Here is a 20,468-nt window from a genome sequence, read left to right as displayed (position 1 = left end):
ATCTTAAATAAGCTGAAATAGATTTAATTTATTCTTTAAATTTGAAGAAGAAATGAAAGCTATGAATAATATGATGTTTATGTTCTTGCAGGATGTGTTTGGTACGAATGAAGCAAGAGGGTCGTGCCGGAAAATACATGTGTCGCTATATAGTTCATTGCATGTGGGAGGATGTTCAACAGCGTGGTAAGGTGATGGGGGTAAGTTATCTTTGGTGTTGATAATCTTGATTTTTTTGATGATTCATCTCTTCCAATGCTTTTGTAACTTCACATGACTTGAAATAATTTTTAAGAATAAATTTATAGCCACGTATGTAGTTCTTTATTACCTTAAGCTGGTACACATAGCCTTAATCTTGGTCACTTGTTCCTGCAGCTGCACTGTCTATTGTACCGAGCCCGTGACTTTATTTTTGAAACCATATCATGGCCTGGATGAAGATACTGATTTGTCTGTAAATAATTAATTTTCCACGTAGTTTGCTACCTGATTGCAGAAACAGGGATGCTGCTGTAATAGGATGAGCGTTTGTGGACAGGAATTAAGCAGCTGGGGTAGGGAGAAACCTGATGTCAAACTTAAGTTGCAGCTATAAGTCATTCCAGAAGAGCTTTGAGTTTTCTCTGTATCCAGGATGCTGAGTAAAAGGAAGGCTAAAGAACAAGGTTTTTGTTAACTGCACATGACTATTAAATAGTCATTAGTTTACTTTTCATTCTGGATTCTTGGTGTATGTAGTCTTCAACACAAAAGAAACATTCTAAGTGTAGTTCTAATGATAGTTGATTTCTAAGTTTGAAGGAAGAACAGGGTTGAGTCTTTTTGCCTGTGCCACGAGTAAAGTTATGCTAGTTGTAATGGTCATTTCTGGCCTTAAAATGCTTTTCTTCATCCTTGTGTCAGTGATGGTCTTCAGACAAGGCACTGCAGAAGCAGTGGACATAGGACAACACACAAGCAGTGGACATAGGACACCTATGTTGTCCAACAAAGGACAACTCAACTCCAATTTGACAGTGGTGACAGTAGACCTGAGGGTGTTGAGGATGCCTATCTTCATGGTGCTTCTAGTGAGAGAACAGGACTAGGAAAGATCTGTGCTGTGGAAAAAGAAGTAAAGTACGGTTAAATAAATAAATACAGGTTTGTCTGTGATGAAAATAAACTATTCAAGAAGTGACAGTTTTCATATAGCAATAATGTCATATTGTCAAGTTTAGTTCTCAGCCAAATACCCAAGGGAGAGACAGGAGTGTACCTCTTTGTGACGAACAAGCAACTTAACCAGTGAGTTAGGATTTGGTATGAGACCCCCAACAGTAATTCAAGAAGTTTCTTTCTGATGATCTTTCATTTTGCATATGGTCTTGGAAAGTGTTGATTTGGGTTATTTATTGGCAATTTTTTTCTATTTGTTGGGAACTTCTTATCTTTACTATGTTGCAGGTTGCTTTTTAAGACAGGTCTAAATTTACGCATCTTGGATTTTTTGCTACATTAATGGGCAAGACAAAACCTCCAATATAGGAATCTCTAATGTCGTGGTCAGCTGCCATAGTGTGAGTGAGCCTGGGCAAATCAGATGATAGCTAGTATAAGGTAGAGTTTGTTCTTGACATCTTCCAGTGTTTTTTCATTCTAGGAGACAGAGAATGATGTAAATAATGACATAACAGGTTTCAGACTGTTGATTTTGTGGCGTGCAGATTGGGCATGAGCATTTCACTGAAAAGAGGATCTGAATGCCATTACGAAAAAGTTTTGAAGGCCAGATAGCAAACATCTCACATTATTAAGTAGCTGTTCTAAAATCTCTACTTATTTCAAACACTGTAAATTATTAACAAACTATTCTAAACTCTCTGTATTTGATTGTATTTCTCAAGTATTATGTTTTCAGTTTTTCATTGTCCTGTGCTTTCAGCCTTGACTTCCTGTTTATCATAGTCTTGTCTAAGAAAAGCACCAGAGAAAAAGACTGAATGAAATAGCTTATACATTTTTGGCCTTTTCCCATGTCTTCCATGTCATAGCAGCTGTTTCATGTTTCTTTATAAACTGGAGACGGTTCAGAGCCTTGTCCTAGGTGTAAATTTAAGGTTGCTCCTCTTTAACAACAAACAGAACCACATTGCCCCTCCTCAGCTGCCCCCCCCTTCCTCCTCTCATCTCTTCAGGGTTCTTTGAACTCCATCAGGGCACAGAGAGAATACTGCTTTTGGACAGAAAGCTATTTCTCTGTTCCTTTTTGATGATGCTGTTTTTATTTATATGAACTAAACTCAAATGTCATCATTTAGTTTTCCTTACAGGATTTGGGGCTTGGACCCAATGATACCTTGAGGTCCCTACCAACCCCTACAATTCTGTGATTCTGTGTGATTCTGTGATTTGAAGCAGCAGCAAACAGCAAAGAGAAGCAAAGCTGTTTGCTACCCTTACAAGTATGTTGAATGCAAAAGCGAGGCATAGTGTAAGTTAGAGCTGTATCGATGCTTTTAAGTAGTCTCTGAGAAGAAAAAAAAAAAAAAAAAAAAAAGATAGGGCTTATTGTCCTTTCTTTGTGAAGGGAAGCACAGGGCTTCCATTTCTGCAAACTGAGTTATTCATCTGCTCTCAAAATTCCCCTCAGATGATGAAAATTGAAAGCTTCCGTATATGTTTTTATCTAATCTGGAGCCTCAGATGTTAATATATGCTTTTTTAATTGTATGTTTGCTGTATGATGCAACTATAAAGAGATCATATGTTGTTTAAATGCCATTCATTCCTTGCTTTGGCAAGCTAGGCATCTTTTCAGTTTGTCCTTGAATTAAAATTTCACAATCTTTGTAATGATGATCATGCAATGTAATAATAAATATGCTTATACTGCAATAATAAGATGCCTACAATATGTTTTACATTATCAAGATATGCTTTTGGCTGTAACCTACTCTTAACATAGCTTTTATGTAGCAATAGCTGATGCTTAAAGAAAGCATGTACACATTTAAAGGCTTGATCCCACAAACAGCTACATCTGTGTGTATATTTAGTACAATTTAGCTGCACAGAAGTCCATAGATTTTAATGAGAGAAGTGAGAGAAGGTGGACTCTTGAGGTAACAACTAACTAGAATAGGCACTAAGAAAGCCTAGTGAGCTGTACTAGTTTGTAGACTTGGAAATCAGGACAGTGCTCTGCCCCATCCTATTTGTGAAGGAACATAGCTTTCATAATTGTTCAGAGTTTTTTCTTTCATCCTTTAATTATTCCTTATCTTTCAGTCATTAGTTTGTCAAGTTTTTATTTTTAGTATTTAATAGTCTTTACTCTTCTGGTAGTATTTATTGTCTGTTGCATAAAAACAGTTTATGCATTGATGTTTGTAGAGGTTAGCTGTTCCCTTTCTCCTTATCCTCACTTTTTTTTTCCCCTCTGTGCTAGTGATCTTAGCCTACTGTCCCATTTTGCCCATCCCTCTGCACAGGTAATTCTCCTTTCACCCATGCTTTCTCATCCTTCCTCACTTTTTTTCCGCTTCACATTCATGTACGCTCACTGAACTTCTCACATCTCAGCTTTAGGAGTGGTAAGTGATAAATAAAGGACACTTACACTGGATGTTAGGTTCTAATTATTAATCTTGATGTATGTATTTCTAGCCTTTCATCTTAAAAGAAGTTGAGGTAATTCTTTACCTTCTCTCTTACAATCTGACAAAGAATCTGTGAGCCAGTTGAGAAATATGTATAAAAGCTCTTTATTTTAAAGCAGTTTAGTCCTGCAGTCAGTATATATTGAACCTTCAAAAGAAGATAGTTAAATATGTCAAGAGAAGAATAGTAGATAAAGGGAAAAGATTATGACTTTAATGTTTCACTGCTGGTGCTTTCAGATTTCATAATCTTAGACTTTCTCAGAAGTAAGTCAAATGAAAAGAAACTTTTCCTGAATTATTTTATGGCACTAAGATATCAACTGCAGAGCTCCCTAAAGGAGCAATGGAAATTCTATACCCTGATTTTCTGTCATACAGGGTATCAGTGGTCAATATTAACCCCCAATTGGTACATTCCTGTATTGTGGTACAAGTGACAGAGGACCTGTATGAAATTTGCAGGTTGGATGCAGTTAGATTAACTTGGTGACAGACAAAGCTGCAGTTCTTCACCTTGTTTTCATATCTAGCAAGAATTACAACATTTGATACAGAAAATTGATATTATATTCCTGAATTGATATGGATAGTTTATTGAAATACTCCGTCTGCTCTTAAGTATATAAGTTCATTGGAGCTGAAAGTGATAGAATGCAAGGCATTTTAACTGCTAATTTACATCAGCTCCAACTCCAAATGGAGTTTGTATTATTTCAAAAACTGGTTGTTAAAATTGCTGAAATCTAAATCTCAGCTACAAAGTTTTGGGACCTGTTAGCCTGAGCTCCTTCAGCACTCCTGAATGTCGGCAAGAGTCAGAAACCAAAACTTGACACAGCTGTAAAAACACACAGAGAGCCTGTGGCCTCAGCAAATTCTACTGGTGCAGGCATATTTCAGATATAAATTTTACTCTGCTGTCCCTTGTACTAATGAAGTCAGTTTCTTTTGGTGGATTTGCAGCCAGGTGTGTCCAGTTCTGTGGCTAACCAGTGCTCTTTACTTAATTTTTCCACTAGTGACATTTCTATCAAACTTTAAAAACAAACAGAAAAATTGGCTTGATGCAATGGCTCAAAGTGTTAATAGTAACGTTAGGCTGGGTAAAAGACTTCTTTCGATCCTGCTTTGCCAGAGATCTCCACCTTGTGGCTTGCAGTGAATAGACTTATACTGTCCAAACTGGCAGCTGCTTTATCGTTTTATAAGGGTAATTCAATCAGAAATTTACTAGAAATTGCTGCTATTTGTCTTCCAATCAGAGTTCTTCAGCAACCTGAATATTAACCTTACTGAACTTATTGTTTCACTAACTGGGTGTGTATAAAAGCAGTTGTTGCAAGTTTGAATGTATTTTAATATGCTTAGATGAAGCCACAGACCTGATCAGAAGGATTTGTGGATGCTGGAGTTCCCTGGAATGGAATTTCAGATGGTAATCTGACAATAGAGATGTGATTCTTAAAACAAAAACAAGAACAACAAACACAATAAAAGGCAACCCCCCCTACTACTTCTGGATGCAGATTGCATGCAGCTTTGGAAAGGGGCATAACTCTTCACTCAAATGCAAGTATATTGTTGTAAGCTCATTTTAGCAGTGATAATCTTGTGTGTTGTGGTAGCATTGTGCTTCTGAAATAAGTTTTTTTCATTGCAGAAGAACAATTCATTTTTAAACTGTATGTGTTCTAAAAGCTGCAAAAGAGATGAGAATAGGAGGGGCTGTCAAGCCCAGCATGCCCAAACATGTTTTAATTTATCTTAATCCCACTTTCCTGTTTTCCCACCAGACCACTCAGACCCCTGCTCCCCTGCCCCCCTTTTTTTTCCAGGAACACATCTAGGTGTCTTTTGAATTCATTTATTGGCTCTGCTGCTCATAGCACAATACAGTCTTTGTTATACTTTTAGCTAGAGCTGTTTATATACAGTGACCATAATTTGTTCTCAGTTACATTGGTGTACATCTTAAGTAACACCATCAGAATCAATAACATGGTTCACATCAATGTAGCTGAGAGCAGAATTTAGCTCTGTAAATTTGAACACAATTTTGGCTTAATACTCTTCGTACAATTAAAAGACTTTAGAAGATTAAAATGCCATTTGCTGTACACTAGCAAAAAAAAAAAAAAAAAAAAAAAAAAAAGAAAAGCAGAGCCAGAATTTAGGTTTACATCCTACATTATTGGACTTTCCTAAACTTGATACAGTTCAATTAAAGTTGTTATTTTTGTGGAGAATTAAGTCTGACGCTTACCTAAGGACTCAGAAATCACAGTCAGAGTCAGACCAGTAAGGTTCTAGAATGGCTTTCAGAGATGAGAGGACATAGTGTAAAATTGATAAAATTTTCAAGATTGAATGCAGTCTTTGTGTGAATTGAACTACTGCAGTTGATTGACCTACAGTGAGAAGCTACTACACTTAAAGAATCAGGGGGGTCCCTTTCAGGCTGGTCTTTAAAATCTCGTGGAAAGTCATGGAGTCAATTTGGGATGCACAGAACAGAAACTACGTTATCATGGGAGAACAGGGGAGATCTGGGGCAGAAGGAAAGCGTATGTAGTATTCTGGCAGCATAGCAGATGCGGTAGTTGAGATGAGGAAAGTATACTGAAGCAAAAGATGTAGAGAAGGTAGTAATCTTTTTTCAGAAAAACTCTGAGATAGAAGAAAGAAGAGAGCTTTTAGTACAGTCGAAAAAGTTAAAATAAAAATCTAAGGCCAAAGAGGAAAGATTTTAGTTTCAAATGGTCTGTACATTTTAAAATGTGCAACTTCACTATGACATTTTAAGGAGGAAAATGTTAAGATATTGATGATTATTTTAAGAAAAAAAAAACAACTTCTCAAAGTATTGAGATTCAAAATCGCCGTATACATTTTTGTGCTTTTTTGTTCAATAGGATAGCAAGCTTTGTATGACATGTTTTAATTAAATTTAGTGTATTAAGAACATCATTAAAAATGATGTTTGAATTATCCACAGGTAGTTAATCTAATCTGAAGATTAACTGGGCTGTGGATGCAAAAGCCGTGTGAGATTAGGTCCAATACAGTTCTTTAAAATCAAAGCAATATCACATAGGCACTTCTACTTCCTCAGTGTTTGCTAATTAAAAAACAAACAAACAAACAAACAAAAAACCATGATCTTTTCCTCAGAGCATGAAAGCCAAGTTGCATCAGTTCTGTGCACCACTTGTGGGTCCAATAATGCCAGTGTTCACTTGATTTTCTTTGTTACAGGGGTTCTCCATCCCCTGTTTGTCAGGGTTAGAATCATGGATTATACAGTTATTGACAGTTCTTCAATCCCATTTAAGACAATGATGGCTCTTCTCTCTATTAAGAAACTAATCCACATGTAGAAACTTAAGCACAATACTGATTCTCTAGGTAGAGAAGCCATGTATGTATAACACACTTGTGTTTAGAACATAAAATACTGTGGACCCGAAGATCCTTTGTGCCAAGGATACATGTGTTCCTGGGCATAAAGGAAACGTGTTACTTATGGTCATACACAGTGAATTAAAAATATTCACTTTGGGTGGTTGAACTGTTTTTGAAATCACAAGTGTAGTGTCTGTTTCTCTAGCAGTATGAGAGTAGGGTTTTGAGATTAACATAATAGACAGAAAACAAGTCCTGTAGAAAATGGGATTATAGTTGCTGTTTTAGCAAGATAGCTAACAGCCTATAAAGCTTTTAGTAAAAAAATTTACATATAGCTATCAATACTATATTTTGAGTAGGAAAGCATGATGGGGTCACACCATATGCTAGGAGCTGTGTGATTCAGAGGGGATAATGAAACATATTTTATTTATTGCATGCTGAGTGTGCATGAATAAAATTTCAGAATGATTATCATCTATGCAGCAGAGTAGATATTTTTTTTAAAAAAACAACAACCTTTTGGAGATATTTTCCACCAAGAGGTACTCTGATGTCTTGAATATAGTGGCCAGAAAATGCCAATTTATTGGCTAGTGTCGTTGAAGGTTTAATAGGTAAGTCAGAAATGCATGTTTAAGGTCAAGTTCAATATGATGGAAATTAAGAAACTGGTTTTAAAGTTAGCTTTGTCTTGTTCTTTGAGGCTTTGTATGTGGTTGAAGTATTGCTTTTCCTTCATCAGTAGGATGTGGATTTTGATTGATTTGCCTAAATTCACCTTCTGAATGTCACCAAGAATGTACACCATATTCAAAATTAGAATCCAATTCTTATTGTATGAAGTCTATCTGCACATAATAGAAACAGAAATACAAGCAAAAAAAAAGGAATAGAAGCATCAACTCTTGGTCCTTTCTCAAAGAGCTCCAAAGTTCTTAGTGAGTTTCCAGTAGTCCTCACTTCATAAATGCAAAAGAGCAGCAGGTACTGCTTTCAGAGTAAATTTAGTATTATGTGATTATGGAAATCTTATTAACTTAAGTGTGCAGGCAGATGCATGTGTGTGTAATAATACCTTGAAAATACCTGGACCATGATGAGGTCTGGAACAAATAGTAAGCATGGTGATGAGAGCTTAATGGGGTCTTTCTCGTGTTCACTTTTTATTGTAGTTCTAGATTTGCCAGGGATACCTGATACTGAAATCAAGGTATAATATATGCTTGGGTTCTTTGCAGTTGACCTGCCCACAGTTTGCTGTAAAGTCTGGTATTAAAAAAAGTAAATAAATCAAATTTCCCAGATGTATTTGCTTCTGTTGCCCTAAGGTAGTGTTTGTCATCTGTTTTGTGCCTTCCTCTGGTGCCTGCAAAAACTACACTGGAAGCTGCCGTGTGACTTTTCTAGAAATACTTTTCATTATTCCCCGCATATACCTGTGTGACTCACTTGCCAAAATTGATTTTACTGTGCTGTGGTTGTAGATGTTAACTGCTGCCTCATGTTCCTCAAATTCTCCAGAACATAATGTAATTCCCAGAATTCAAATGTTGAGCAATGGAATTGCTTCTCACCACAACTGCACTATCTTTATTTTCACAGTGTAGAGATGACAGCAGAAACAGGGAAGTGATCGGTAGTGAACCTGTCTCAATTTCCAGGCTCAGCAGAACTGTTAGCAGTTAGGTTTTCAGTGTTCCTGGTTCCTGTCATTGCTCTGTGTATCACTTACTGTATCTTATGCTTTGCCTGTGGTCAATACAGGGTGGAATAATGTGTTATGCTAGGTGTTTAGGAAACTGTTATCAGCTTTCTATTCTTTTGGAGTTTGTCCCAAAATTCCACAACGGAGATCAACTGATCAGCTTGGCTAAGTCTTTGGAGTCTCTTCGAAGACAGGCATCTCATGTGGATGTAATTCTTTATTAACACCAAGCTGTTGCAGTGAAAATATATATACACTTTTAATCTCCCTTTCTACTAAAAATACCCAGACCAATGTCTCTTCTAAATCAAACCATTGAGAGGTTCCCCATGTACTTTGATCATATTGTTGCTTGTGCTTTTCACTGCCAGTCGAATGTCACTGGTATCTTTTGTTTCCTCTTCAAAATCTGTATAACTTAAGCTTTCTTTATGTTTGTGGTACATGTCTGTATGAAAAGACAATAACATAAGCATTAGTTAGGGTTCCAGTGTGGTGCAGGGATGCTGCAGAGGGGCTGACATGAAAGGGCTGAAAATCCTGCTCTGGTTCTTCTGCAGATGCTGTTAGGCCACCCTATCATGGCACGTCTATCTGTGAATAATGCCATGTCAGGTAGTATTAACTGAGCATGAGCATTTGACCCCAAAAGAAACATGGTAACTCTTATGAAACATAGCAGCTTGATGACTTTATGGGAGTACATCATGCCAGTCGTTTTCTGTACATATTCAGCTTCCATTGAATGTTTCCAAATGCTAATTCTGTCCAAACAAATAGTGGTTGAAGTCCTACATTTGGCACAAATTCTGGCCTTGTCTCCACAAGGCACAGATAAAGTGGTTTTGGGATCTCTTCTCTTGTCTTTATTTTGAAGCAACTATGTTTTCTTCATTTGTGTCTGAGGGAAAATGTGTGTGCAGCTTTGCAGACTACTCTGTTTACAGGATGTCCTGGTTTCAGCTAGGATAGAGTTAATTTTCCTCCTAGTAACTGGTATGGTGCTGTGTATGTGGAAGAAGGGGCGCTGTGCGGAAGGAACTGCAAGACTGTTGTCTCTGTGTCAGCCAGTACAACGACTCTAATAGGATCTTTGTCATCCTTCCACAATATTTGTGCAATTGTGGTGATGAGCCTATACCACTCTCTCCTGTTATAAGAACAGGGTGCTGCTATTTTCATTGCCTTTTTTGCTTGACTCTTTGGTTTTGTTAGTTTACTTCTGCATTGATGACTTTTTGTAATAATGCATTGGCCATATTATTGTTTCCTGATATGCCTCATTTTGGCATTTACTTGTAGTATGTAGGTAATTACTTAAGGTCTTAACTTACCTCACCCATTCTGCATGGTTTTTGTTTTTCCTTCCTCTCATTGTTCTTGATAACTTTTGCATTGCCCTGATGCCTGAATTCACTTGAGCTTGTATCTTTTCTCCCTTTTTAGGTTTTTCACCTGCTTTCACAATTGCTGTGTCAGTATGTCTCATACTTCTCCCTTCCTAACTATCTTTTAGAGAATTAGTCTATTTCTCTACCCGTTCCTTTTACCTGTTAATTCTTTGTTTCCTTGCAGAATTCCTTTCTGTATGTCAGACTGGCACCACCACCTCTCTCCATTCTCTTGTTTTCTTTGATGATCATAATCCTGTTACAGTCATGGTGCCAGCTGCGCCTGCTCTCCGTTCCTGCCATGCTGCTTCACTGCTTACACAGGCATGTGCTGACTCTGTTTGTCATACTCTTCTAGCAGCCTCATATTGCAAAGGTCCACAAATAAACCTCATGATCTGTCTTCTCTGCTAAACCTACTCTTGAAAGTTGAAGCATCTTCATGACTTTGATTCTTTCAATCCCAGATCTTTCTTTTAGTTCCTTTTTTTTTATCTGAACACATGCTTTCCCATGCTAAATACTAGTTGCATATTTGCCATCTTCAGCATTTTCCGCCGTTTCTGTCCTTGTGCCTCATCTTTTTCTTTCTCTGACCTAGACTTGATTCATGTGTCTTCTGAAGACTACTGCTATGATCATATTTGTCTGCTTGTCACTCACTATGGTGTTAAATCTCCAGACCATCTCCCCTAGTTTTTGTGTTTCAATTGCCTCTAGTGGTTTACGGAGGAAGATGGCTGGTAGTCTTAGAATCAACAAATTATCTTGATTGGGAAAGACCTTTAAGATCACCAAGTACTACCATCAACCTGACCTACCAAGTCCCATCACTAAAGCATGTCCCTCACTGCCACATCCACACACCTCCTAAATACATCCAGGGACAGGGACTCTACCACTTCCATGAGCAGGCAGTTCAATGCTTCACCACCACCTCTGTGAAGAAGTTCTTCCTAGTATCCAATCTAAATCTCCCCTGGTGCAATTAGAGACCATTTCCTTGTGTTCTATCCCTTGTCACCTGAGAAAAGAGACTGACATCTGCCTGGTCCTGCTGGCCACACTATTTCTGATGCAGGCCAGAAGGCCCTTGGCCTTCTTGGCCACTTAGGCACACTACTGGCTCCTGTGCAGCTGGCTATTGACCAGCACCCCCAGGTCTCTTTCTGCTAGGCAGCTTTCCAGCCACTCTTCCCCAGGCCTGCACTGCTGCCTGGGGTTGTTGTGCCCCAGGTTCAGGGCCTGGCACTTGGTCCTGTTGAATGTCATGCAGTTGACCTTGGCCCATCAACCCAGCCTGCCCAGATCCCTCTGCAGAGCCCTCCTACCCTCATGCAGATTCACAGTTCCACCTAACTTGGTTTTGTCCTCAATCTTATTGAGGGTACACTCTCTTCTCCTGAATGCAGCTCTGTGCCACTTCAGTTGTACAACTCTTCAAAGTACAGTCTTAAATTCTGCTGCAGAAGCAATGTCTTCATGTTTATAATGTACCTACTGCAGTGCCTAGTAGTCTGGCTAGGTAAGTGGATTGCAAATGTTTATGTTTTTCTTAGAGCTCAGTTTATTTTGTTACTTCATTTTCTGACTTCTCCAGCCTGTTTTATCTGTTCATAAAACTGCCAGTTCTATGAAGTCCTTATTTTTGACTGCTTTTGCTAACAACTCCCACAGTAAAATAAATGGTGCAAATACAATGCATTCAATAATTGCAGTGCTGTCTTTCATGTTTTTTCCTTTGCTTTTATTCCTTTAATATAAGCAATTTTTTTGTACACATCTAAGCAAACTTTTCTGTTTTCCATGCTGTTTTGGGAATCTCAGTAGATTCAATTCTTTCTATTCCCTTGTCTGTCCTCAGTTGTTTTATCTTCTTCTGTTTCAGATCACGCATAGCACTTACTCTTTCTCTGTTGGTATTAACTAGATAATTATTGTTACATTTCTGTTAGAACTTGAATGTTTTTGTCTCCATATTCAAAGGGTAGGAAATAATGCAAAAGGTTAAAACAATTTAACCAAAACACCAGCATATCTGATCTTAGAAAGAGATCTATGTTGCTAGCATCATATTGATTTTCAAATTAATCACATGGCCTTGTGGTCATGAGAATGACTGAACATAAAAAGGGAGATTCAGCTCATGGTAAGGAGTAATGTGGATGGAAGACTGTGTCACTAAGGTCTTGGTGTATGGAAAATGAGCAACACTGATCTGAGTTCATTTTTGTATGGCTTGGGCATAGATGTCATAACTCCAAATGTATGTGGAGGGTAACAGAAAGCAGCATTCCTGTGAATGACCAGTTGTTCTGGGAATATCACCTGAACTATATATTCACTTGTCTAGTTCATGCTGAAGGTACTAACGTTTTCTTCTATTTGTAGCTGTTAAATGAAGACTTTGGTTTTTGAAGCTGAGGAAATTATAGAGACACATTTAGTTGATGGAAGTTTGTGGTGATAGCCCAAGAGGACAGAGCTGTGTACAAGAAGATTGAAAATAAAGTCTGAGAGTATCCTAATTTTCCCCTTTTGTGTTTCCTGTTTAATTCTGTACTTGCAGGGGAGAAGATACTGCATATCTAGGTTTCATCTCTGTTATTTAGGAAACTGCAAAAGGAAATTTTTGCCTTTTTAAAATCCTTGATTGCTCTTTTAGGATCTTCTGAAAGTTTATTTATCCATGGCAGCATCAAGTCTGAATGAAATACAGAATTGGGAAAACTCACAGTTATCTTACCATGCGGCTTTTTCATGGTTCACTTTTCTCCTTTGCCTTTTACTTGAGGGCAGAACTAGGGTACAGAAATAATTTTTGTTCGCTTCTGAAAGGTTACAGTAATAAAGAAACTCTTGTTAACATCAGAGTATATGGCAGGCAGGAGTTTTCACAGTCTGGCATTGTTTATTTTACCAGCAATTTGGAACCTTCTGCACTCTTAAAATATTGGCAAGAAAATATTTAACTGTTAACTATTCTGTGGCATGCGTGTGTTTGAAGCCCTGGGGAGGAGGAGTGCTTGGGGAAATTGGGTTTTTCTCAGCTTATGATTGAAACCAGAAGGTGCAGAATATTGGTAGAAGGTGAGAGTATTGTGACTTCAAATTTCAATTTTATTCGAATGTAGAACTGATGGGAGAATGCCAGGCAGGCCATGTATGAGCAGGGCTGTGATAGGAAATACTGTGAAGTCTGATGGGGCAAACACAAATAAGCCAGGCTGCTGGACACTACAGAAATGAATTTCAAAGTTAGATAGTGAGAGTGAGTGTTTGCATTTGTCCTGACCTCAGTCACTGGATAAAGGCTGTACAGTACTAGGTGTTAGCATCAAGGATTAGGTTTACTAATTGCATGGAATCTAGCAATTATTCCTCAATTTTGAAATGAAATAAAATGAACTCTTTTTTGTGTGTGGAGGGTTTTCTTGGAGAGGAGATGGCAACTGCTTTGGGGGACATACTTGTTCCAACTCAACAGAAACTTGGAAACTTCTTGGAGAAAGAGTATTTTCCCCTGGGGAAGAAAATAATTAAGGAAAACATGCTATTTGGTATGAACAAGATCATTCTTGTATTTGTGCATAAAATGTAGCCTCTTCCAGTAAGATTACTAAAAGCTATGCTAAAGATAGCTTTTGTTTTTCTAATCACACTAGCTTATTTCAGATGAATTTCTATGAGGTCAGCAACCTGATGATTGGAATCCAGGATCATCTAATGGTCTGTGGCTGTCTTGCTGCAAGTTAGGACAGGAACAGATATATAGACAGAGATGCCAATCTCTCTGCAAATATCAGCAAAAAATGAATGAAATGGAACATGTTAAGTAGTCATCTTCTAATGTCAGGTGAAGATCCAGTATACAATTTCTAACAATGACCAGAGATATTTGGGAAAAAGTATGAGAAAGAGAACAAATGTGTAGCATGACTTCTGGTATGTCCTCTCAGCATTCACTGATGTGTAATATGAAAGTTGCATAAGGACTGTCATATTTAGTGTCTACTAGCAGAGCAGTCATCTATGAACATGTAGTCCTTTTTTGACCCCTTTCATATTTTTTGTGTATTAATGTACTGTGACAATGACTTCTACAAATTAATGAGATTTTTTTCTCTACATGAGAAAATACTCCTGTTTATTTTTTATGTATTGGTTGGACATTTCATCAGCTTCTTTCTACATCTGGTTTCATGAGAGGAGTAATTCCTTGTTTACCTGCTCTATACCACTCATGGTTTTACCTTCTCCATCTTCTTTCTCATTCATTCATGAATACTACTAATGTGTCCTCTCATGTGTCTAATCCTCTTGGTATTTTGTGTTTTTTATTTTTTTATATATTTTCTGAGATGAAAAAGTATTATGTGCAGCGTTTTATGTATGGGCACGCTATGGATTTGTGGTGGAAGAGGTTCCTCTTGTACTACATTCATAATACTGTATTATGTTCATAATAATTTATGAAACTTATTCGTCTTTCTCCACTATTGAATGTTGAGGTGAAATTTTTGAGATAGCTCCATTAAAAACTCTAATTTCTTGAATTGTGGCTGTTAAGCAAGGGTACATTGTTCTGTAATTTTTTTTCTATAAATTATTACTTTTTCTTAACATCTACTATTAGTACATTTATCAGTGCTGAAATTTATTCATAATTATCTGTGATTGTTAATAAATTTATTATTGTGGTTTTTTTACTACTTCGTACTAATGGAAGTCAGGATTTATCAGTCTGTACTTCCTTGGGTCTCCTAAAATACTTCTCACAATTGACTCTACCTTTTGTGGCTCTGCAATCATATTAAAAGCTACCTAATATTTTTCATGTAGTTTAGAACTTGAGGAGCACAGGGATTTTGTTGCTCCATATTTTTGTCAAGTTGTTTTAAATCTTTTTCTATGGGCAGATCATACCACATGGAATACGAGGGACTCAGAATGCTGGGTGGTAGTGAGGTGGTGACAGAGCTTTGTTTATTCACTGCCTCATCCAGTGAAACATCTTGGCCATCAGATGAAGCTAGTAGGTGTTAATTTAAAGAGAAACAAGCAGGAGACAGTGGTTCTCCTCACGGTTAGTAGACAAGGGAACTTTTTGCTGAAACATCTTGTAGATGCAGAGAGTTCACTGGATAAGTTGCTTGAAATAAACACCTTCTGAAGGTTAGTATATAAACAGATCTCAAGGGCTGAGAAATGCCCTGAGCTGAAAGTGATTGGGAGAATGCTTTGAGGAAGCACAGATAACCTTGCACTCTTTACTTCTCTTGCTGTATCTGACTGCTGTTGTGTGTTGGGTGGATCCTTGGTCTGATCCACTACATTTTTTTTCCTACTAAGGATTGTGTGTGACTTCCTCATAGTTATTCAAGTTTGTCTCAGTAATGAGACCAACTTTTGCAGGTTCTCTGTTACCTGCTCATGTTGAATATCTACCCTAAAAATTTACTTAGCTTTACTACTGTCTTCTCCAAGTGCCTCTTTGAAGCTTCTTTGTTTAGCTTCCTTTCAGTTTCTCAGACAGAATTCTTGCTTCTGGTTCATTCAGAAACATTTTAATGATCGGTTTTAGGCTTTTAGCAAGTAGGTCTTTTAAAGAAGCGTTACAGCAAAAACTCTCTACAGCTGCTCACCCTTACAGAATCAGCCCAACTAGACAGAGAGCACAGCAATTTGACCTCTCTTCCATGATCTTTCTCTTGAAAGGTTGTCAATGAGCTCTGCCAGCCACATACTACAGAGAAAAGAAGAATTCAGAACAAGCCGCCATATATTTAATATAATTAGGATTGTATTGTGACCTACTCTGCATTTTCACTTGTTACCATGGCAAAGTTTCCAAATTAATAGACTGCAGTATAGAAACATACCTCATTTTCTTAATACTGGCTGTCTAGTAGGGGTGGCCATCAGGTTTTCCTGAAATCTGTAGATAATGTAGTATAACTTGCTTTTCTATGTCTGCTTAAAAAACAGATATGCTCTAAGGTGTGTTATTGATGATTGTACAGTTGTTATGAAGGTAACAGAGCATGCAAAAGTCTTTTTCCATTAACATGTTTTTATAGATTGAAGGTTTTGGCAGGAACTGGTTGTGATACAATCTAAATAAATTTAGCTTTTTTTTTAGGTTAATACGATGTCGAACATTTAAGGTGGCTTTAAAGACTGTTCTCTGAGTTAATTATCTTCTGTGGTACATTACAAAATTAATGTCTCTTAATTAGAAAATTAGATTATTTTAAAAAGTTACTATTTTAAAGTGTATGGGGAATCACAGCTGCAGCTAATTACAAGCCAATATGCTTGACCTTGTTTGAAGACAAAGAAACAGGATGGTTAATAAAAGACTCAAAAAAAAAAAAAAAAAAGATTGGAAAAATACTTTCTGTAATATCTTTGTCATTTCACAACTATGCGAGATTGCCTGAAGGAGCTAGCGTTTTCGTCCCCTTGCTATGGAGGTATTTTTAATCTGTTTTATTAGTTTAATCTTCTTGATCTTAGCTGCAGTCTCAGTCCCTTTCAAAATTGCTGTCCTACAAGTAATAGTTATGTTATTAGAAGAAGTAAAAGGGTTGTATGCAGTCTTTTCCATTTTATGCCATGTGCATTTATTAAAAGGTCAACAAAAACTTAAAAGCCCATATATAACTGTATGTGGTTATAATATTTATAACTAATGTAAACACATACAATAAGTCATTCTTTCCAAATGCAGATTTGGAGAAGGTCTGGGGGAAAAAAAAGTCTGAATGTTTGAGGATTGACAAAAAAATAATTGTGAATGATTAGTCTTTATGTCCTTCAGGAACTCCTGCCGACACTGACTGCTCTAGTAATCAGAAGTGTAAACAGAAGTGATTCATGTTTGTGGCAGCATGGCTAACAGAAGTCATAGAATCACAGAATTCACAGAAGTCCTCAGAGTAGACTCCTTCATAACAACAGAAGGATACTCAGAGCTGTGTGACTAGTTTTGCGCAAGAGATGGACTGATTTTACTGTATCAGCATAAAACACTACTTTGCTACTACAAGTGTGACTACTCTGGGAGTGCTCTGATGATGCAGTACATCAGTGTACCTAGTGTAAACATTACCTTAACAACCTTGTCTTAGTTTGAAAAGAGGACTGTGGTGACACATTTACTGTGTACACACAAAAGAGCAAATACATTCTACAGGAGAAACATTTTATTCTAGAAGGAATGGTATAATGAGAATGAGGAGGTGGAAGCTAAAGCCAGAAAATTCAAATATGAAATGAGATACACATGTTCAGCTGTGAGTGTGATACACTTTAGCCAAACACAACTTACTGAGCTTAGTACAGAGGGAACTCAGTGAAATGTAATGGCCTGTGATATGCAGAGGGTCAGGTTCTATGATCTAATCATTTCTTCTGGCTGAAATCTCTTCATAAAAAAATCTAGTTCAACCATAACTTATGGCCTAAAGAGAGTAATTGCTGCATGAAATTCAATGACTAGTGCTTGCACAAGGTGAGTTGGAAGTGTCCCTTCTGACTTTATGGTTGGATTAATGTGTTAAAGTAGCTTAATGTCACAATACATGCGAGCAAAAACCATAACAGAAAGATACTCCTGTTAAAATGCTTTCAAGTAGCATAGCCTGTGGAGATGGCAGCTATGCCCACACTAGTGTGTACTGTGGCCTAGCAGGAACATGCATGTTGAGGGAAGCAGTTAATGATCCAGCATCCCTGATGCATGGGCTGAATCCTTATGTGGTGCTGGTGTTGGGCTGATCCTATGACCTGGATATCTCTTAGCAGGCAGAGCACATCCCAGCACATTTTCCAGCTAGTGCTCTTTGAGACAGACTTCTCTGCAGTGTAAACCAAAGCTGGTAGGGAGGGATGGAGAGGAGATTGATTATGAAAGAAGATTCTCCATCCAACCAGAGATTAGTATAGGCTTATCCTAAAGCACCTTTCTTTTTAACTGTACACCTATATGTATGATAGTTCCATACACGTATAGTGTACACAATGAAACAGTCTGCTCTTACTTTCCTAGAAATTTTGTTAGAATACGAACCCTTAACTGGGATTTGATATAGTAAACTGCCTGATGTAGCAGTAATACTCAGCATCTGGCTGTTAAATGATGCATATTGAACTTGAGGCTGAAGATAAGATTTCTCATTGCAATATAGTAACGAAAATGCAGTGTGCACGCTGTAGTTTGGCAGGCGGAATGTGGGATCACAGAGTGCTTTAATGAAAAGTTTCAATGTAGTAGAAAGATGTACAAAAAATACATATATACACATATATATAAAATATATATGAACTAAGGTAGTTCTGTATGTTAATTTAGATGATGGTACATTCATTTATTCTGGTGACAGTTCTACAATGGATTGTTGCAAAGAAGGCAAAGGGCTGAAGTCCCTAGAAGAGCTCCAGATGTTACGGATTTTTTTTCTTGTTATTAGCAATTACTCGCTTGGAGTTGTCTAGCATTTTTTGTTCTTAATAATGAACTGTGGAAGAGTCAGCAGAATCATGACCAGCCAGATCATGAAACTTGGTAGTGGTAAGAATATGTAGAAGTTTGAAAAGAGGAAGCATTTCCAACAAACCGTGATTTAGATTTTCTCATTTTTCATACTTTATAAAGGTGTGTTTTTTTTTTTTCCTACAGTGTTTGTACTTAACCTCTGCTGTTGTATTCTTCAGAAGCTGCAGTATTCCTTTAAACATAATTTTATTGCTAAGATACTGCTTCATCCCCAAAGTCACATTTTATATTTTAAACTGTTTGTCTTTTAAGATGTATTTATTGCCATGTTTGTTTAACTTGGTTATCTCCTTCATCAATCTGTTTCTTGCTAACTTAAAGCTGTTGCTCTTTGTTTTTAGTATAGAGGGCTGCTTCCCTGGGGAAGTATAGTCCAGGACTTGTCTCTGTAATGGGACTATTTGTTTTCTTTGCCCCTTGCAGTTGCCTGCTGTAACATTTGTAGTATGTGTTAAGTAATCCTTGAGGTAACATTTTTATTATGTCATAAAAAGTGCGTGGCAAATATATAATAACTCATGGAATTTGTTTGTTTAAAAATGGAAGGATAATTTATTGAGTGTGTTACATGAGACCTGCTCCCCCTTATTAGAGCTGTAGAAGTGCAGCTTATTTAGAAGTATGTTCTATTGAGAAAAACCACGATCTCTGACATACACAGAAAGTTTGAGCATGGTTGGGTAGAAATGACATCATAGTTTATGTACTCAATAAAAATTTAATTAAGTCATTACAGAAGTTGCAGTCATCATTTAACCCTCTGATTTCTTATGGTTAGTTCTTTTTTTTAAACATTCAATAATAACCAGTCACCAAATCTTGATAGCCTATAAAATATCTGCATGAATTTTAATAGCTTAAATTAATGGGAAAATATGAGTAACTGACATAAAAGGAATTTTCCTTGTGTTTGCCCTATATGCATTTCTATAAAAATCGACTGATGAAAAAAGATAGTGGTTTAATGGAAGAATATTTAACTGGAGATTTGCTAGTGTGGCAAAAACTAATTCACATTTCGATAGAAAAGCTGTTGCATAAGCACCAAGTTGAGTACCCTTAAGGATGCTAAGAATTTAGGACATGGCTCATATTTTCATAAGTATTAAGATACTAAATATGCAAAGTTTTCACAGCTTTTCTTTAGCCTTGTGATAAGCTGTACATCAAAAAGCAGTAATGCTCAGTCCATTGTAGAATTGACTACCCTGTATTCCTGTTGACAGTTTTTTATAAAACCTGCCTCCAAGATGCAGTCTCATAGATGAGTATTCTGCTAGTATGCAGGTATTAAGATAATTATCTTTGCTTGTGAGGTCTGTTTAAAACAAGAACAAGCAAACAAACAAAAACCAATGGAAGCATAGCTCAACCCTCAGGAAAAGAACTGCTTATTAAACCACTCTGTTGATAGAAATAAAAAAATACAGGCAAAAGAAGTAGATGGTTTGCCTGAGGGAGGTGCACAGAGTTATTTCAACCTTCTCTCTACTGATCTCCTTTTGTTCTGTCTTAATCTCATGTAGGGGTTAGTTCTGCAAGCCAATGAGTGGCTTAGGCTATAACCAGCAAATATTTAAGCAATTGTTAAATTTAGTTAAAAGTCAGTGTGGAACTTAGACTGAGTCACACAGCATGAGGGGAAGTACCTGTGTCATCACAAACTGAAAGAAATTCAGTCATAGTGAATAACTAGTGCATCTGAGTTTCTACTGAGATGCTGTAAGAACAGAATTCATGTGATTCCCAAATGTACA

General features: G+C 37.1%; 1 protein-coding gene across 1 annotated transcript in view; it reads left to right on the top strand.

The window, feature by feature from the left end:
- The window catches only part of UQCC1 (ubiquinol-cytochrome c reductase complex assembly factor 1), a 51,086-nt gene that overhangs the window by 24,189 nt on the left and 6,429 nt on the right, over positions 1–20,468 (top strand). Inside the window, exon 7 of the mRNA XM_084296887.1 lies at positions 92–200. Coding sequence (XP_084153013.1) covers positions 92–200 — 109 coding nt within the window. The remainder of the gene's footprint in view (positions 1–91; positions 201–20,468) is intronic.

This window comes from Netta rufina (assembly GCF_964035555.1).
Source record: "Netta rufina genome assembly, chromosome: 16".
Taxonomy (NCBI): domain Eukaryota; kingdom Metazoa; phylum Chordata; class Aves; order Anseriformes; family Anatidae; genus Netta; species Netta rufina.
The sequence above is the reverse complement of the archived record's forward strand: the minus strand, read 5'-3'. Positions and strand labels throughout refer to the sequence as shown.